The sequence below is a fragment of the Ovis canadensis genome, chromosome 12, assembly GCF_042477335.2.
Source record: "Ovis canadensis isolate MfBH-ARS-UI-01 breed Bighorn chromosome 12, ARS-UI_OviCan_v2, whole genome shotgun sequence".
Lineage (NCBI taxonomy): Eukaryota > Metazoa > Chordata > Mammalia > Artiodactyla > Bovidae > Ovis > Ovis canadensis.
In genome coordinates, this window is record NC_091256.1 from 52,440,518 (window position 1) to 52,459,668 (window position 19,151).

Consider the following 19,151-nt stretch of genomic DNA (forward strand, 5'->3'; position numbering starts at 1 on the left):
CCCTCTTCCAGCAGATACGGGGTCCAAAAGTTGAGATGCCCAAGGGCACACAGTCAGCGGCAGAGCAGGACTCAAACCAATACCTGTCACTTAATTCAGAGACATGGATGCCTATTTGACACATTGGACAGTGCCCTCCTCTCCTGGGGCCTCCGCTAGGCCAGAGCTGAGCACCCGGCAGGCCCAGCTGGTCACGAGCCCCCATTTCCTCCTGTCACAAGAAAACAAGCACCTAAGCCCTGGCACCCTGGAGATTCACAGGAGAAATCTTCCTGGGAATGGCACGTTCAGGCCCCAGCTCTGAAAGGAGAGGAAACACGGCTCAAAACACACTTGGCTGCAGAATTCCCTGAACTTTAATGCTGTGGCCTGCAGCTGGAGGTTGATGGGTGTCTGAGGGGCAGCAGACCCCTCTTGCCTCCAGCCCTGGGGTCCCCAGGCACCAACTGACCAGGTAGTGAGAAGCCAGGGGTCCTCACCCCTGTGCTCCTGGCAGTGAGCAGGACCCAAGGCTCAGAGCTCCTGCGGGAGGGCATGGCCAACCTCAGGAGAGGCGGAGGTGGGGGGCACCACTGGCCCCTAGAGGCCTGATCCTGCCAGGCTCGGGCATGGCTCGGCCTGGGGCCTGCACGGAGCAGCTAAGGGTGGAGGGGATAAAAGCAACAAGAGTTCCCAGCCTGGGACCAGTGGGCTACCCGGAAGGGAGGAGAGGGCTCAAGGAATTGGGGACAGTTGTGCATAGGGGCTCTGGGCCTCTTAGGGCACTTGACTCAGGCAATCCCTGAGATGGGGAACTGGAGGACACAAGTTAGTTCTGAGAAAGCAGGGGGCAGTCAGGAGCAGCCCCTAGGATGATGTCCAAGGCACAAAGAAGGTGATGAGGCCTCCTCTCTGCCGGCTCCACAGTTTGTCAGACTGGCCCCTGGGCTGGGCTTCAGTATCCTCGGGTGACGTGAGCCTTGCTCTCAGGGTCAGCAGGCACCTCTGAGGAGTCGATTGGCTGGTAAGAACTGCGCTCCTCTGAGGGCCCAAGGAAACCTGGGGGGTTGGAGAGAAAGAAAAAAATGAAGGGTCAAGGCTTAGGACATTCCACGAGGCCAAACCAAGGTCCCCCTACTCCCCACCACCCATCTCACCCCAACAAGAAAAGCCAGAGCTGGGCATCCAGGCACCCAGGACAGACAGTGGCAGCAGCCCCAGGCACCAAGCCTTTAGCATGTATCATTTATTCAATCTTCCTGTAACCCTATAGAGCAGGGTATTTTTTTTGTCCCTACTTTACAGATGAGGAAACCGAGTGTTAAAAAGATAAACTGCCTTGCTTGAGATTATAAAGCTTGAAGCAGAGGACACTAGGATTCCAACCAATGCAGCACGTGCTCAGGAGTCTGGCCGAGATATGCCCAGCCCCGGACCCATGGGCTCCCCTCCAGCTCCTCTCCCAGACAGTGGACATCATTGTACAGCCTCCAGAAGGGCCCCCGGGCTGGCGCAGCTGCAGAACCCAGACAGTGCCAGGCAGGCTGTTGGCTTCTGGGTGCCGTACCCCTCACTCCCATCCTCACTCCCCACATCTGTCCCGTGCTCCTGAACAAGCCCCCAGCACCCCAGGCCTCTGTCTCCTCATCTGTCTAATGGAGGGACGGCGCTGGCGCTGGCTCCTCCCTACCCTGGGGCAGGTCCGGGCAGCCTGGCAGTTTGCCCTGGGCCATTCCCGTCCTCAACCCAGCTGCTCCCCTAGCAGGTCTCAGGCCACTTTTCTCAAGAGTGAAAGGCAGAAGACCACAGCTCTCCCCACTTCTCTCAGAAAGGACATGAGAACGGGTGTCACAGGGGTTTGGGGAAGGGCTGCAACAAGCAGGGCTCCAGCTCAGGGCTGGCTTTGGCTGGGGCCCCCAGGACCCAGGCCAGCACTGGCTCTCCCCTGGTCGCCCAGACCCCATAGGTGGCAGGAAAGGGGGTTCCAGTGATGGGGCTAGAGGGAGCTGAGAGGGGAAGCTGGCCCTGCAGGTGCCTATGGGATCAGGCCCCCAGTTGCACCCATGTTTAAGCTGAGAGAAGGACATGGCACCGTAGCCAGGCACGGATGGCCAGGGGACCCCTGGGTTCCTCTAGGAGACCAGAAACTTGCATACCTTTCAGCCTGGTGCCCAGAGCCCACACCAGGCCCCACCCTGTACCTTGAATCCCTGTCTCAGGGGGCAAGGTTGGCTCCCTGGGGTAGGGGCTGGGGGGCGGGCAAGGCAGAGACTTGAGGAGAGGAGAGGAGACAGCAGTCCAGCACCGGGGCTGGTGGGAGGGGCACTGGGGAGCTGGCTGGAGGTGGTGGCCTCACCAACATGGACCAGGAGCTCACCGCCACGCTCCCGGTACATGTGGTAGACGAAGAAGCAGGAGATCGGCTTGAGGATCAGGTTGAGGATGGCCATGCCTGCACTGAAGCGCACTGTGTCCGAGAAGTTGGACCTCGGGTAGAAGATGCCAATGTAGATCACGTCCAGGAAGATGGTAGCCACCAAGCCACCCAGAAACTGCAAGACAGCCAGGCACAGGGCCGAGGGGTGACCACGGTGTTATTAGGGTTGATGAGCGCGCTGCTGCCCTGTCACCCCATCCCCCCACCAAATATACCGGACCGGAAGCTCCATTTGTGCCCTACTGCGTCCTTGGGGTTTGCTGGAAGACAGACCAAGACAGCAGGTGGGACTCTGCAGACTAGATGCCCAACTGGGTACTGCAGGGCTGAGAGCAGGGATGGGGTCCCTATCCTCTGACACAGTCCTCTCCCCCAACTCTTCTTATCCTTGAGGCCGTGATGAGGCACAAGATGTGGGCTCAGAATCTCTAAGATAGAAGGTCCCTTGGAATTCACTGGTTCCATCTCCACCACTGAAGAAATCAGTCTCTAACCATCCTGAGAGGCCAGTGCTGGCGCTCACAGCCATGTGGTCTGGGCGGGTGTCCAGGGGCTCCCGGTAGGACAGTTTAGCCAGACTGTGCCCACTCTGACCTCACAAAGTGGTGGAGCTCCCTCTTCATGAGGGCCCCTCCCTATTAGGGGGCCCCTCAAGGGGGGTTACTGGCACATGCCCTACTGCCCTCCAGGAATGGCTAATCTCATGGGGCACTGGTGGGAGTCCACCCTATGCCCTTTTTGGGGAAAAAAATGAGGAGACTCTCTGAGCCAGGCAGGCAGAGCAGCAGGCCAGGCTAGTGAAGATACATGTGGGCTGGGTGCCTGGACTCTAGAAAACGGAAAATGGGGAAAAAAGAAGGCAGAGAAGACAGGACAGGGAAAGGGGAAGACGGAGCTGGGCCCACGACCACCCTGAAGCCGGTTCCCTGGCAGCTCCCCCAGCTTACCATACTTATGGCGTCAACAGAGTCCCGCTGCGCCACGGCCCACACGCCCAAGGCCAGGATGGGGAAGTTGGTCCAGGCATAGGGGCCCTGGAACACGATGCAGCCCCTGCGGGAGGAGGCACCTGAGTCAAGTCAAGAGGTGCCCCCTAGGTGCCCACCCCTCCTACAGGTCACCTTTTGGGGCACTAGGTCTCAGGGCCCCCACGAGTAGAGGCCACAGTTCAGCCTCGTTCCCTCTCCATTCCCCTACTTCCCACCCATGCACCAAAAATGTCAGCACATCCCATCGGCTGTTTCCCAAACGGATCTGGAATCTGGCCATATCCCTCCCTGTCCAAACCACTATCCTCTCCTACTGGGATTGATCGTTTCACTGTAGCCTCTCCCCATTGTTCCCCTAACTTCCACGCCTGTCCCATCCTGTCATTCCATAAATGTGCTTGCATGCATACTAAGTCACTTCTGTCATTTCCGACTCTTTGTGACCCCATGGACTGTAGCCTGCCAGGGTCCTCTGTCCATGGGATTCTCCAGGCAAGAATAGTGGAGAGGGTTGCCATGCCCTCCTCCAGGGGATCTTCCAGACCCAGGGATCGAACCTGTGTCTCTTACATCTCCTGCATTGGCAGGCAAATTCTTCACCACTAGAGACACTTATTAACTCCTCCATAAACAGCAACCAGTAAGGTAAATCAGGGGATGTCATTTCTCTGTTGAAAGTCCTCCAACACTTTCTTGGAAGAAAATTCAGACTCTTGATCATGGTCTACAGGGCCCTGTGGGGTCTGATGACACAGTCCAGCCTATACCTCCCATCCATCGCCTTGCTGTTCCCTCTGCCTGAACACTTGGTCCCTTCTTGTCATTTTAGCCTCAGCTCATATGTTAACTCTGAGACTCTTTCCCCGACTGCCCCACTGTAAGGACCACCTTCTAACACAATGCCTACTCTCTTATTTTGTAGTCCATCGCTACTAACTAAACTGTTTGTCAATTCAAAGGAAAGCATAGTTAACCCAGACCCCTTACTAGTACCTGGCACAGTTACAAGTGCTTTAAATGGGTTCGTTTATATGCATATGCATTAACAACCCTTGTAAAGAGGCACGAGGCCCAGAGAGGTCAAGGAACTTGCCTGAGGTCACACAGCTGCTAAGTGGCAGAGCTGGGATTTAAACGCAGGTAGTCTGGCTCAATGGCAACCCACTCCAGTGTTCTTGCCTGGAGAATCCCAGGGATGCGGGAGACTAGTGGGCTGCCGTCTATGGGGTCGCACAGAGTCGGACACGACTGAAGTGACTTAGCAGCAGTAGCAGCAGCAGTCTGGCTCAAGAGGCCATGCTCTTACCCACCTGGACAGCCCAAGCACAGAGTGGGGTGCTTCACAAATGTAAATGACATTCCCTGAAGTATACCATATGGAAAACATGTACAAAGCAGTTAAGTACAGAGCACCGTGGGGCTTACTTGGAAATCAGTCATCTCATTTTTTGGTTTTGAGAAAGCAAGTGCTGGGGGCCCGGCCTGGACTCATTAACTCAGTCTCAGGGAGTGCGCCTGAGAAATCTGGATTTTCACTCTGCTCCCCAAGGCCATTAACCATGATGATCACTGCTCCCGTTATTCATACCCATGAACACGTACACTGCACTTCCACGTCTGCAAAATGCACACGTGAGCTCAGTGGTTTCCAGTCTTGGTTGGGCAGAAAAATCTCCCCAGAAACTCGACAGATAAAGCAGAAGGTAATGATGAAAATCACCCTGCGGTCCCCGGGCCTCCCCTGTGTAGGCCTGGGCAGTGTCTGGTGAGCAGAGCAAGGCCATGCTTCTCCCTCACAGCTCCTGAGGGCCATGCATCCTTGCACCCATTTTATAGATGGAAACCAAGGTACTGAGAAGTGGAGTCACTTGATCAAGGTGACCCGGCTGGAACATGGCAGGGCTAAGGACATGACCAGGGTCAGTCTAAATCCTGAGTCTACTGTCTCTGGGCAGGGGGTATGAAATGAGAGTGAGGGTCCACCTCTAAGTGAGTGACCTCACCCTTGTACTCAGGTTCATCATGTGTCTACTTGCTGAGCTGCTGAGTTAACCTCCAGAAGGCACCCTCAATAAATGTCAGCAATTATTATGGTTTCAGAAATCGTGTTTGCACCTTCAGATGACTTAACAGGATAAGTGGGAGGGTCAGTAATACTCTCACATTATAGGTGAGAAAATGACTCAGGGGGTTTGAGTGGCTCACCCAAGGTCACAGACACACAGAGCTCCACCGGACATCCACCCCAGCAAGGTATGAGAGGCCAGCCCCTAGGCTTCAACACCTCACAGCCCCAGATGCAAAGGCCCTAGGGGCAGAACCAGAGGGATGCCAAGCCCCAAGGGCTTGGGCAGTGTCTGGAGAAAGGTCTGAGCTGTCAGTACTGCCCCTCGGGCTGCTGTCTTCTTGAGGATGAGGGCCAGAAGCTCCTAGGGTCAGTGATGGCAAAGTCCTCTAGGTACCACCTGCCCCTCCAATATCCTTGGGACACAGGAGCTTGCTGATGATGATCTTGACAGATGAGCTGTTTAGTCTTGGTCGGGAGACATGGACAAGACCCCAGGAATACATGTGGACAGGACCCAGGATACACGTGCACAAGACCCCAGAGAGGCATGTGGACCCAGATCTTGGGAGACCAGGGGGACACAGAACTGGACACCCACATTCACTCACCAGGTCGTCAGCAGCCAGTGAACCAGGAGGATCGCCTGTGGCACAAAAACAGAGGGGGTGGGGTAAAGAAGAGAACTGCAACTGTGACCACCATGGTGGCAGGGTGAGTGGGCAGCAAAGCTTCTGGAACCAAAACACACCAGAAGCTCCTGCCTAGGGCCTAAGAGGGCTTCAGGGATGTCTGCTCAAACACCAGCAAGAGAGTGGCCCCCAACAGCGGCAGGGGAGGAGGAAGGGCACAGGTCAGGCCAGAGGACACTGCCAGGTCACCCCTCCCCAGTCCCTCGGGGTAGCTGACACCCACACCCCTCCCTGCTTCCAAAGCTGGAGGCTCCTTTGGGGAATCTGGAAGTCTGTTCTGAAACCAGAGGAGGCCTTGATGGCTGGGAGGGGCTCAAATGAGGCTGATTTCAGTACACTGGAGCTGGGGAGCCGTGTGGGGCTGAGCAGATGCCCAGTGCATCCAAGGAATGGGAGAGCAGCCCGAGGGCAGGAGACCAGAGGGGAAAGGTGGGCCTGGAGGACCCCGGCAAGGAGCATGGACTTCATCTCAAGGGCACCGAAGAAGTCACCAGGAGCTTTTCCGCAGGAAGGTAACATGTTAGGTCCATGCACTGTCCCACTCTTTTTATTGTCACATATGTCCTCAGAGACAGCCCTCTTTACTGGAACTGGTCTCTATTCCTGGAAATCAAGAGAGTCCTGATTGCAAAGCAAATACAGAAGATAGTACTAGACTTTCCTGGTGGTCCAGTGGCTAAAACTTTGTGCTCCCAATGCAGGGGGTCCAGGGTTTCATCCCTGATGGGGGGGAGCTAGATCCCATATGCTGCAACTAAAGATCTCTGTTAGTAAATATTTATTCATTTATTTGTTTAGCTATGTCAGGTCTTACCTGCAGCACGTGGGATCTTCACTGTGTTATGCAGGCTCTCTAGCTGCAGCGCGAGGGCTTAGTGGCTCACTCGCCATGTGGGGTCTTAGTTCCTGGATCAGGGATCGAACACACGTCCCTTGCATTGCCAGGTGGATTCTTAAACCACTGGACCACCAGGGAAGTCCCAAATAAATATTAAAAAAAAAAAAAAAGAAGGAGGAAGGAACACATGGATGCTATGGGGAAGGCAGGGGGAAGAAGCGGGGAATTCGGAGCTGGTGCTAAAGGGGACTTGGGGACCAGCCAGGCACAGGGGAGGGAGAGTGGGGTGTTCCAGGGTGGACTCCCAGAAGCACAGGCAAGGACACAACACCCAGAGTCCTGAGGAGGGGCAGGGCCAGGATGGGGTTGAGGTCGGGGGTGGTGGCGAGATGGCGGGAGTAGGGTCCAGTGGTGGACAAGGACCTTTAAGGGAGTTTGCTCCAGGCACCAAGGGTCCAAAGATGCCAAGAGCCTGAGGCAGCGTCGGCATGCTGGGCCCAGACAGCAAGGGCGGACACAGCAAGGACTGCAGTGAAAGGCCCAGGTTTCTAGTCTTGTGCTCAGGGGGGGTGGGGGTGTTAAGGAGAGGATGCCACCTGCAGCAAGGAACTCTGGCCGCATTTCTAGAAGAATTACTATTGGACTTCCTTGGTGGTCCAGTGGTTAAGAATCCACCTGCCAATGTAGTGGACACGGGTTCGATCCCTGGTCTGGGAAGATCCCACATGCCACGAGGCAACTAGGTGCTGTGTGCTACAACTACTGAGCCTGTAAACCTAGAGCCCGTGCAACAAGAGAAGCCACAGCAACAAGAAGCCTGAGTGTGGCAACTAGAGAGAATCCCCAGCTCACCGCAAGTAGAGAAAGCCTGCACGCAGCAATGAAGACCCAGTACAGCAAAAAAAAAAAAAAGAGAGAGAGAGAGAGAGAGTTATTATTTATTGCACATCTGCAATGTGCCAGGCCCTGGGCCCAATGTCTCACATGACCTTCTCTGAGCTTCTGAAGCAGATACTAGAATCATTCCCATTTTACAGTCAAGAAAACTAGGCTCAGAGGTAAATTAAGTTGATCATGACTCCACTGATGGCAAAACTGTAATTAAATGGTAAGTCTGACTCCAAAACTAGGGCTCCTAACCTTTGTGCTAGAGAGAGAAGCTCTTTGGGCTTGGACACACATGGATGTTTTCCACACAGGGTGGGCGGCAGATGACATCCAGGGCAGATGGCCAGGATACCCCACCTTGCCCCCAGTGCTCAGGTTAAGTGAACCAAGTCCAGACTGTGGTCCCCAACCCCTAAAGAACTCCTTTTCCAGCTACAAAGGACTAGGAGAATGGCTCTTTAAGGACCAACACACCCGACTTTACAGAGGTCTCAAGACACCAAAAAAGCTGAGCCTACATGACTGAGAGTTGGACCGTAAATGAGGCTGAATGCTGAAGAATTGATGCTTTTGAACTGTGGTGTTGGAGAAGACTCTTGAGAGTCCTCTGAACTGCAAGGAGATCAAATCAGTCAATCTTAAAGGAAATCAATCCTGAATATTCACTGGAAGGATTGATGCTGAAGCTGAAGCTCCAATACTTTGGCTACATGATGTGAAGAGCTCCTTAGAAAAGGCCCTGATGCTGGGAAAGATTGAAGTCAGGAGGAGAAGACAAAGGGTGAGATGGTTGGATGGCATCACCGACTTAATGGACATGAGTTTGAGCAAACTCCAGGAGTTGGTGAAGGACAGGGAAACCTGGCGTGCTGCAGTCCAGGGGGTTGCAAAGAGTTGGACACAACTGAGAGACCAAACAAGAACAATATGACAGAAGGCTAGCTCTGGAAGGAATCTTGGTCACCACCTACCTTTATTAATGAGTGCTTCCTATGTGTCAGGCACCAAGGTAAGATTTTTCTGCCTGTGAACGTGTTTCATCCTTACAATCCTCTGAAGCACCATTCCCCCCGTTTACAGTTGAGAAAACCAAGGATCAATGGTAAGTAATCTGCTCCAGGTCACAGAGCAGAGCCAGGATTCAATCCCAACTTAGCCAGGTGTTGTTCCACCCAGGGCCTGAGTAGATGTGCCCTCCTATTATGAAGATGCGGAAACCGAGGCAGAGTAGAACTAGTCTTCTGAGGTTTTCCCCCGGGACTGAGGAGTGAGTGGATTCCCCTGGTGGTTCAGTTGGTAAAGAATCTGCCTGCAATGCAGGAGACCCCAGTTCGATTCCTGGGTTGGGAAGATCTCCAGGAAAAGGGATAAGCTACCCACTCCAGTGCAAAGAAATAGAGGAGTACAATAGAATGGGAAAGACTAGAGATCTCTTCAAGAAAACTAGAGATACCAAGGAAACATTTCATGCAAAGACAGGCTTAATAAAGGACAGAAATGGTATGGATCTAATAGAAGCAGATGATATTAAGAAGAGGTGACAAGAACACACAGAAGAACTACACAAAAAAGATCTTCATGACCCAGAAAACCATGATGGTGTGATCATTCAGCTAGAGCCAGACATCCTGGAGTGAGCAGTCAAGTGGGCCTGAGGAAGCATCACTATAAACAAAGCTAGTGGAGGTGATGGAATTCCAGCTGAGCTATTTCAAATCCTAAAAGATGATGCTATGAAAGTGCTACACTCAATATGCCAGCAAATGTGGGAAAACTCAGCAATGGCCACAGGACTGGAAAAGGTCAGTTTTCATTCCAATCCCAAAGAAAGACAGTGCCAAAGAATGTTCAAACTGTTGCCCAGTTGCACTCATCTCACACACTAGCAAAGTAATGCTCAAAATTCTCCAAGCTAGGCTTCAACAGTATGTGAACTGAGAACTTCCAGATGTTCAAAAGGGAGAGGAACCAGAGATCAAGTTGCCAACATCTGTTGCATCATAGAAAAAGCAAGAGAATTCCAGAAAAACATCTACATCTACACTAAAGCCTTTGACTGTGTGGACCATAACAAACTGGAAAATTCTTAAAGATGGGCATACCAGACAACCTTATCTGCCTCCCGAGAAATCTGTATGCAGGTCAAGAAGCAACAGTTAGAACCGGATATGGAACAATTTACTGGTTCCAAATTGGGAAAGGAGTATGCCCCGGTTGTAAATCGTCACCCTGCTTATTTAACTTATATGCAGAGTACATCATGCGAAATGCCAGGCTGGATGAAGCACAAGCTAGAATCAAGAATGCGGAAAGAAATATCAATAACCTCAGATATGCAGATGACACCACCCTTATGGCAGAAAGCAATTACGGTGAAAGAGGAGAGTGAAAAATCTGGCTTAAAACTCAACATCCAAAAAACAAAGATCATGGGATCCAGTCCCATCACTTCATAGCAAATAGATGGGGAAACAATGGAAACAGTGACAGACTTTATTTTCTTGGGCTCCAAAATCACTGCGGATGGTGACTGCAGCCATGAAATTAAAAGACACTTGTTCCTTGGAAGAAAATCTATGACAAACCTAGACAGCACGTAGAAAAGCAGAGACGTTAAGAAGAGGTGACAAAGGTCCACATAGGCAAAGCTATGGCTTCTCCGGTAGTCATGTATGGATGTCAGAGTTGCACCATGAAGAAAGCTGAGCACCAAAGAACTGATGCTTTTGAATTGTGGCGTTGGAAAAGACTTTTGAGAGTCCCTTGGACTGCAAGATCAAACCAGTCAATCCTAAAAGAAATCAGTTGTGAATATTCATTGGAAGGATTGGTGCTGAAGCTGAAACAAAGTGAAAATCAAAGTTGCTCAGTCGTTTCCAACTCTTTGTGACCCCATGGACTATACAATCCAAGGAATTCTCCAGGCCAGAATACTGGAGTGGGTAGCCGTTCCCTTCCTGGTGATCTTCCAAATCCAGGGATGGAACTCGGGTCTCCCGCATTGCAGGCAGATTCTTTGCCAGCTGAGTGACCAGGGAAGCCCAAGCTGAAACTGAAGCTCCAATACTTTGGCCATCTTGTGTGAAGAGCTGACTCATTACAGAAGACCCTGATGCTGGGAAAGATTGAGGGCAGGAGGAGAAGGGGACGACAGAGGATGAGCTGGTTGGATGGCATCACCGACTCAATGTACGTGAATTTGAGCAAGCTCTGGGAGTTGGTGATGGACAGGGAAGCCTGGTGTGCTGCAGTCCATGGGGTCTCAAAGAGCTGGACACGACTGAGCGACTCAACTGAACTATATCCACTCTAGTATTCTTGGGCTTCCCTGTGGTTCAGATAGTAAAGAATCTGCCTGCAATGTGGGAGACCTGGGTTCCATCCCTGGGTCAGGACGGTCCCCTGGAGGAGAGCATGGCAACCCACTCCAGTATTCTTACCTGGAGAATCCCACTGACAGAGAAGCCTGGTGGGCTACAGCCCATGGGGTTGCAAAGAGTCAGACATGACTGACTAAGCACACAGAAGAATGAGTGTGCTCGGTCATGTCCGACTCTTTGAGACCCCATGAACTGTAGCCTGCCAGGCTCCTCTGTCCATGGGATTGTCTAGGCAAGAATACTGGAGTGGGTTATCATGTCCTCCACCAGGGGGTCTTCCCAACCCAGGGATCAAACCCATGCCTCCTATGACTCCTGCATTGCAGGTGGATTCCTTACCACTTGAGCCATCCAGGATGCTACAGGGACTGAAGAAGGGTGATCAAACTGTGCCAGGTTACTTAATCATTTACAGGTTAAGTTGGCATCGCTGACACCTGCTTGGCCTCCACCCTGCAGATTCAAAGGTAAGTTGGGCAGATGCAGTCCTAGGCTGCCCTTCCAGAACTGAGTGGGGTAGGGGGGGAACACCTGCTAACCAAAAAATTACCTCAGGAGCGTGGGGTCCAAACAGACAGTCTGTTGAGAAGGAAGTAACGGCAAAGAAAAGGACGCTCATTCTGGATCAGAGGAGGGGAGCACTGAAGGCTTCTCTGAAGGATGATGTTTCAGGGAGATGAAATGGGTGAGCAAGGAGTTAACCAGGGACAGAGGGGAAAGAAGAACATTTCGAGCCAAAGGGATAGCACCTGCAAAGGCTCTGTGACGGAAGGGAGCACGGAACCTTCTGGAGACTGAAAAGAGGCCCATGTAGCTGGAGTGGAAGAGGAGAGTAGAGGAGGGACAGGAAGCTGGGATGGGGGTGGGGGCAGGGCTGAGCCTGGGAGGCGTGGGAGAGAACTCTGATCTTTATTTTGAGAGCAAAACTCAGTCCCCTCTGACAGGAAGTCCTGCCCAGAGAGGGGAAGGGACCTGCCACACTCGGCCAGCCAGGTGGTCCTGGTGTTGGGTTTTTAACTAAGACAAGAAACCAAGGAAGGAGTCACAGTCACATCACTTCTCCACTCCCCAACATTAACACTGAGTCCTTCCCTCCCTCAACTTCTATTTCAGAAACAGTCTTCATTCCCAAATGCTCTGGTTCCCACCTCTAGACTGTGCACACAGCAGGTCTTTAATAAAGGGATGCTCCTGGCCTGCTGCTGCTAGGTCGCTTCAGTTGTGTCTGACTCTGTGCGACCCCATAGACGGCAGCCCACCAGGCTCCCCCGTCCCTGGGATTCTCCAGGCAAGAACACTGGAGCGGGTTGCCATTTCCTTCTCTAAGACGTGAAAGTGAAGTCGCTCAGACTCTTAGTGACCCCGTGGACTGCAGCCTACCAGGCTCCTCCATCCATGGGATTTTCCAGGCCTGGCCTGCAGAGCTCAGAAAAGGAAAGGCAGTGACATGCAGGAAAGCCTGTGAGGAAACCACTCTGTAATCTGTGGGATAAAGTACTTCCTGGAGCCAGAAAAGCCTGTAATATGGAGTGAGCACCTGGCTAAGCCCCCAAACTAGGCCCTCTCTTTGGGGAAGAAAACAGTATGACCTGGAAATCCTGCGGGCCTTTAGCAGACACACCTCCCCTTGGTGCGACATCACTTTTGTTTGCTCAATATTTAGGAAACTTAGCACCAGAGGAGCATGTCTCTTCAGCTGTGGGAAAAGAAACCCATGAAGCCTCATCGGCTACTTTCCCCATCTTTGTAATGGGAGGGCACACCCACTCGGGCCCAGAGGGGTCAAATGTGCAGGAAAGCTCCAACAAAAAACCCAGCCAAGAATCTAAAAAAGAGTGAATATAAGTATATGTTTAACTGACTCACTCTGCTGCACACCTAACACAACATTGGAAATCAACTATACTCAATAACTGCAGCCATGAAACTAAAAGACGCTTGTTCCTTGGAAGGAAAGCTATGACCAACCTAGACAGTGTATTAAAAAGCAGAGACATCATTTTGCCACCAAAGGTCCATATAGTCAAAGCTATGGTTTTTCTAATAGTCAGGTACAGATGTGAGAGTTGGACCATAAAAAAGGCTGAGTGCTGAAGAGATGAGGCTTTTGAATTGTGGTGTTAGAGAAGACTCTTGAGAGTCCCTTGGACTGCAAGGAGATCATATCAGTCAATCCTAAAGGAAATCAATCCTGAATATTCATTGGGAGGACTGATGCTGAAGCTGAAGTTATAATACTTTGGCCAGGCGAAGAGCTGACTCATTGGAAAAGGCCCTGATGCTGGGAAAGATTGAAGGCAAAAGGAGAAGAGGGTGGCAGAGGATGAGATGGCTAAATAGCATCACCGACTCAATGGGCATGAATCTTAGCAAATTCCAGGAGACAGCGAAGGACAGGGGAGCCTGGTGTGCTGCAGTCTATGGGGTCACAAAGAGACATGACTTAGCGATTAAACAACAACACATTTCAGTAGAAATTAAAAAAGAAAAAGAAACCCAGCCAAACCAGCCCTGCCCTCTCCCACAGCCCTTATCTCAGCACAAAAGAACTGTATGCTGGCTCTGGGGGAGGTGTCTGGTCACCAAGAGAATGCTGGGGAGTCTCAGGTACAGCCACAGAGATGGGGGAGAGAGGGGCACGTGTGTCCAGCTTGTGCCCCGGCGGCCTGACTGCTCCCGGCTGGGCAAGAGGAGAGAGGCTTGAGCTCCTGGACTCTTCGTATAGCACCTGGCCCACAGGGCTGCCTGGCCCTTTCCCAGCCAGTGTTCGACGTGTCAGAAGAGCAGGGGAGAGAGACCAGCCATGGCAGCAGGGGCTTGTAAGATGCTGGACTGGGGGTAGGAGACCTGAGTTCTGGCCCAGGGGCCACCTCCTTTTGTGTTGGAGCCCTGGGTTCCTCCCTGGTAACGCGGAGGCAGCATCTATCACCCTCGTGTCCCACAGGGGCACCTCAACCAGAAAGAGACAGGCATCTGATAGTCACTGGATGTTTCCACGAAATAGCTGTAAGCACCTCCCTGGGGGCTCAGTGGTAAAGAATCCACCTGCCAATGCAGGAGATGTGAGTTTGATCCCTTGGTCAGGAAGATCCCCTGGAGAAGGAAGTGGCAACCTGCTCCAGTATTCTTGCCTGGAGAATCTCATGGAGAGAGGAGCCTGGTGGGCTACAGTCCATGGGGTCACAAAGAGTTGGACATGACTGAGCGACTGAACAACAACAACCACAACCTCTGCAGACAGTCATCCTGAAATCATGTCACCTACAGCAACCCCTGCTACTGATGCAGATGTGCCTGCCACATATCTACACTGCCCTGAACACCTGGCCCATGTCATCCTTGTGACTGTCTGGGGCAGAGTTTTAACCCTTATGTTTCACTTATGAAGACACTGAGGCTGTGAGAGATTCATTGGCCCAAACAGTTATATATGAGAAGAGAGCCTAGATGCAAATCGCAGAATCAGTCGCTTGGGTCTGAGTTTTTCTGCTACTAAAAACGTGATGTGGGCTTCCCTGATGGCTCAGTGGTAAAGAATCCATGTGCCCATGTAGGAGACACTGGTTCGATCCTTGATCCAGGAAGATCCCACATGCTGCAGGGCAACCGAACTCATGGGCCACAACTACTGAGCCCATGTGCTACAACTACTGAAGCCCGTGTACCCTAGAGCCCATGCTCTGCAACAACAGAAGCCACTGCCGTGAGAAGCCCATGCTCTGCAACTAGAGACTGACTGGGCCCCGTTCATTGCAACTAGAGAAAACCTGCACAGCAACAAAGACACAGTGCAGCCAAAAATAAATAAACACATAAAATAAAGATTAAAATAAAAAAACAACAAAACTGTGAAGCTACATCACCTCCTGGACCACTGGATCCTCCTCTTATCATCCTAGAAGGTAGGGTCTATTTTTATTCTCTTTTTATTGTGAAGAAACTGATATTCAGAGAGGTTAAGAAACCTGCTTCAGGTCACACAGCTGGTAAGCAGCAAAGCCTGGCCTTAGAGGGAGATCTGATGGCCCCAAAGCCTGTGCTCTACCCACTGTACTACAGTGCTAGGATCTGAAAGTGCAAGGGAAGGGTGGATGGAAATGAGTATGTTTGACCAGGAGGAAGGAAGGCTAAGGGGAAACCGAGGGGGTCCTCGGACCAGGATTCAGACCCTTCATTTATCACTGGAGGGCCCATGGCAGTGGGGCTGGGACTGCCTAGCCAGGTGGTCGACAGACTTGAGGTTACCATAAAGAATTTGGTTTTTTTCTTTGGCCACACCATATGGCTTGCAGGATCTTAGTTCCCTGACCAGGGATTGTACCTGGGCCCCAAGCTGTGAAACCATGGAGTTCAAACCCCTGGACCACCAGGGAATCCCCCTCCATACAGATTAATATACAGAATATATTTTTTCCTGGGAATTTTCTGGCAGGGCAGTGGTAAGGACTGCCAAGGGTGCAGGTTCAATCTGTGGTCAAGGAACTAAGATCCCACTGGCAGTGTGGTGGGGCCAAAACAAAAAATAAACAAACAAAAAACCCAGAATATATTTCTTAGTCCTGTGCAAACACTCAGTGGCCTATTGAATGAGGCAGCAAGATCCCCAAGGATCCCCAAGGGCTGAACCAAGGGGGCAGCAGTCAGGGCTGCCAGACAGGGGAGGCAGAGGCAGGCAGTAGTTGGCCGTGTGGCTGCTGGACCCAAGTCTGTGGGTCAGACCCCAGCTCCATGACTTAGAGCTGTGTGACTCCGCGCCATCACCTGAGCTCTCCAACTGCCGCTTGCTCTTCTAAAGTGGGGATAATAATGCTCTATGGGGGTGTTGTGTGGCTATGGAGAGGTGGAGCGGTGTGCGAAACATTCAACACCCTGCCTACTAGGCAGTCAGCCTCTGGGACATGGCTGTGCACGTGCTCAGTTGCTTCAGTCGTGTCCAACTCTTTGTGACCCCATGGACTGTAATCTGCCAGGTTGGGTTGCTGTTTCCCACTCCAGGGGATCTTCCCACCCAGGGACTAAACCCATGTCTCCTGCATTGCAGGTACGTTCTTTACCACTCAGCCACCTGGGAAGCCCCGAGACAAGGCAGTCCCTGACTATTGCGCAGTCAGGTTCCGGAATTCTTAACCCTCATGCTATACTAACCCCCTGCACCCTCCTCCCAAGGGCCTTTTCTCACAAGCCCTCATGAACCCAAGTCTAGAACTTTCTAAACTCTCACAATGACGTTCCTTCAGCTCAGGACTTGCCTCATGTGTGGCATTGGGTTAGGAACTACCTGGAGGGCCCGGGGCAGCTGCTTCTGTTCACCTGGCACCACTGCCTACTGTGGGTGGGCTGGGCACAAGCAGGCACTGAGCCAATACCCCAGGAATGTGTGAAAGGAGGGCAAGGGTAGTGCAGGGTTGGGGGGTTGGGCATTTTCTGAGCTCCCAAGGGGTTCTGATCTCAGAATAGCCCACTTAGACTCCTGTGGGAGGCCAGAAAAAACAACAACAAAAACAGAACCCCTAGTTAACCTTTAATTTCAGATAATGAATAATTTTCTAGACTGTTCCAAATATTGCCTGGGATATAAGGTCCACTGGAGAAGGGATAGGATAACCCACTCCAGTATCCTGGGGCTTCCCTGGTGGCTCAGCTGTAAAGAATCCTCCTGCAATGTGGGAGATCTGGGTTCGATCCCTAGGTTGGGAAGATCCCCTGCAGAAGGGAAAGGCTACCCACTCCAGTATTCTGGCCTGGAGAATTCCATGGACTGTACAGTCCCTGCGGTCACAAAGAGTTGGACACGACTGAATGACTTTCACTTTTCATACTTAGATTAAAAAGTTATTCATTGTTGATATGAAATTCAAACTCAACTGGATGTCCTCAATGTCACCTGGCAACCCTAGCTGTTCACGACCTCTCAGCACTTACTTGTCTCTGATTGGTAGCAGCTAAGACCCTTAGAGATATGGTGTTTTATTTCCCAAGTCAAAGAAAGGACCAGCTATTTCACTGTGGGCAGTGAAAGCCGGCAAAGCTCACATCTGTGGTCACGTGTGGCCTGTGAGGCCCACAAAGTTTCTCAAAAAAAAAAAAAAAAAGGCCACAAACAGACTAAGCCCTCCCACTGGGCACTAACTGTCAAAGCAGAAGTTGGCCCTAACTAATGGTGGCCAGGAAAAGACACAGCTTTGAAGTCTGACCGTGATGGGTTCAAATTCTGACTCTGCCACTTAATCTCTGTGGGGCCTTGACAAGTTACCTATCTGGTCTGAGCTGAAGTTGGCTCAGCTACAAAAATCTCAGAAGGTTGATACGACTAAATAAATAACCCGGCACACCACAGACGCCCTAAGAATTAGGGCTCACTCCCTCGTCAGTTCCTGCTCCTCTGTCCCTTTCCTCCTTCGCCCTTAATAATTATTTTAGGCAAGTCTCTAATCAGAGAAAAGGTAGTCGGCATTAACTGCACACAGCCTGGAACAGAGTGAATGTTGATACCAACGAACCTCAGTTGCCCTCGTGTAAATTTCTTCCCTGCTAAACCTTCAATCCAAGCCCATTCCCTTGTCACAGCCATCTCTCCCCCTGCAGCAGTTGACTGGAAGCCTCGGAGAGGTCTGCTGAAGCAAGTGTTCAATATTAAGGAAATGTGCCCACGTGAAGTCACAACACAGACCATGTCTAATAATCCAAATATGGATGATGTATTGTTCTGTAGTCATCTATCTCTTACTTTAGGACCAGACACCATGGGTGCATAATGCTTTGTCAAGGGTGAATAAGAGGGTACTCCTGCATACAATCTCAAAGGAAACTGTACCTAGGCCGCAGATGGCAGGTCTGGTCCAAGGTTAAAACCTTTCTGACCAAAGCTAAAGGCTTCAGCCTCTCAGTGGCAAACCCAGCCAAGAAACACTGGGCTGGAGGAGGGCGGGGAGAAAAAGAAGAACAGCCTTTGGCATTCTTACAGCTCAGGAAATGAAGACACCCCAGCGACCTACAGTGTTTTCCTAAATGTGCAAAGTTGGGGGGTTCTGCTTTTGAGTAAATTCTATTGGTGTCTGTGTTGCTTAAGAAATAAAGACGTTGAATCTATCAACTCTGAAAAACCATCTGCCTGGGATCATTTGATTTCCTTAACTTGATCTTCCCAACAAGAGAGGCGGTAAGGGCAGTGTTGGGGGTCCAGGTGAAAGCTTTACCCCTCTCTCGGTGGAAGGCAGGTGTCCTGCCTCCAAGTCCAGCCTCGGGCTCTCCTTGGGTCCCTCCCCACCACGCTCTCCTCTTTCTCCAGAGAAATTCTGGGCGCGCAGGCCAAAGCGAGCCTCAGGGGCTCAGCGCTCCCAGCTGAACCGGTCTGACTTAGGGAAGAGACGGCTGCTTCCCTCCTCCAGCTCCCTCTCGGTCTTTCCTGCTGGCCTTCTGGATCTGTCTTCCTGGTATGGTCTGTCCGCCCACCTCCTTACACCTGGGCTCTGTTCGTTCTCTTTCTCCCCACCACTCCACTTTCCCCAGATTCTCGGTCCTCTACCTCTAAAATCCTCACCTCTAAAATCACCTACTAAAAGCGCAAATACCCAACACGCTCCGGGAGACCCGCCCCGCCCATCGCCACCTTCAGGTTCACGGCTGGCAGCTCCATCGCGACCCAACCGGACAGCACCTGCGCCACAACCGCGGGGGCTCCTGGTCTCCGAACTCGGGAAACAAACTTGCCCAGCCCCGCCCCGCCGGCTGCCCTTTGCCAGAGCTCCAACCCCAGCTGGGCTGGAGGGTGGGGGTGGGGTCACGTGAGTAGGTCATGTGACGACGGCCCGGTATCTAGGAGACGGCGTCGTGCTGCTTGAGCCTTCACCGCGCCACTGCCCAGGTAGTTACGGGGCGGGGCC

The 19,151-nt window shown here is 52.0% G+C and overlaps 1 protein-coding gene across 3 annotated transcripts; it reads right to left on the minus strand.

The window, feature by feature from the left end:
- Nucleotides 1-338: 338 nt before the first annotated feature.
- AGTRAP (angiotensin II receptor associated protein) lies at nucleotides 339-19,145 on the minus strand. 3 transcript variants are annotated; one of them, XM_069545679.1, is made up of 5 exons: nucleotides 18,878-19,145; nucleotides 6,082-6,116; nucleotides 3,364-3,469; nucleotides 2,432-2,531; nucleotides 339-1,038 (listed from the first exon to the last, which is right to left on the minus strand). In XM_069545679.1, the coding sequence occupies exons 1-5, from the start codon at nucleotides 18,902-18,904 to the stop codon at nucleotides 935-937; spliced, it is 372 nt and encodes a 123-aa protein (XP_069401780.1). In that variant the 5' UTR covers nucleotides 18,905-19,145; the 3' UTR covers nucleotides 339-934. The 3 variants fall into 3 exon arrangements, with proteins under 3 accessions (XP_069401780.1, XP_069401779.1, XP_069401778.1); XM_069545678.1 differs by having other exon boundaries at nucleotides 2,357-2,531; nucleotides 18,878-19,140; XM_069545677.1 differs by having other exon boundaries at nucleotides 2,336-2,531; nucleotides 18,878-19,129.
- Between the last annotated feature and the right edge of the window lie 6 nt (nucleotides 19,146-19,151).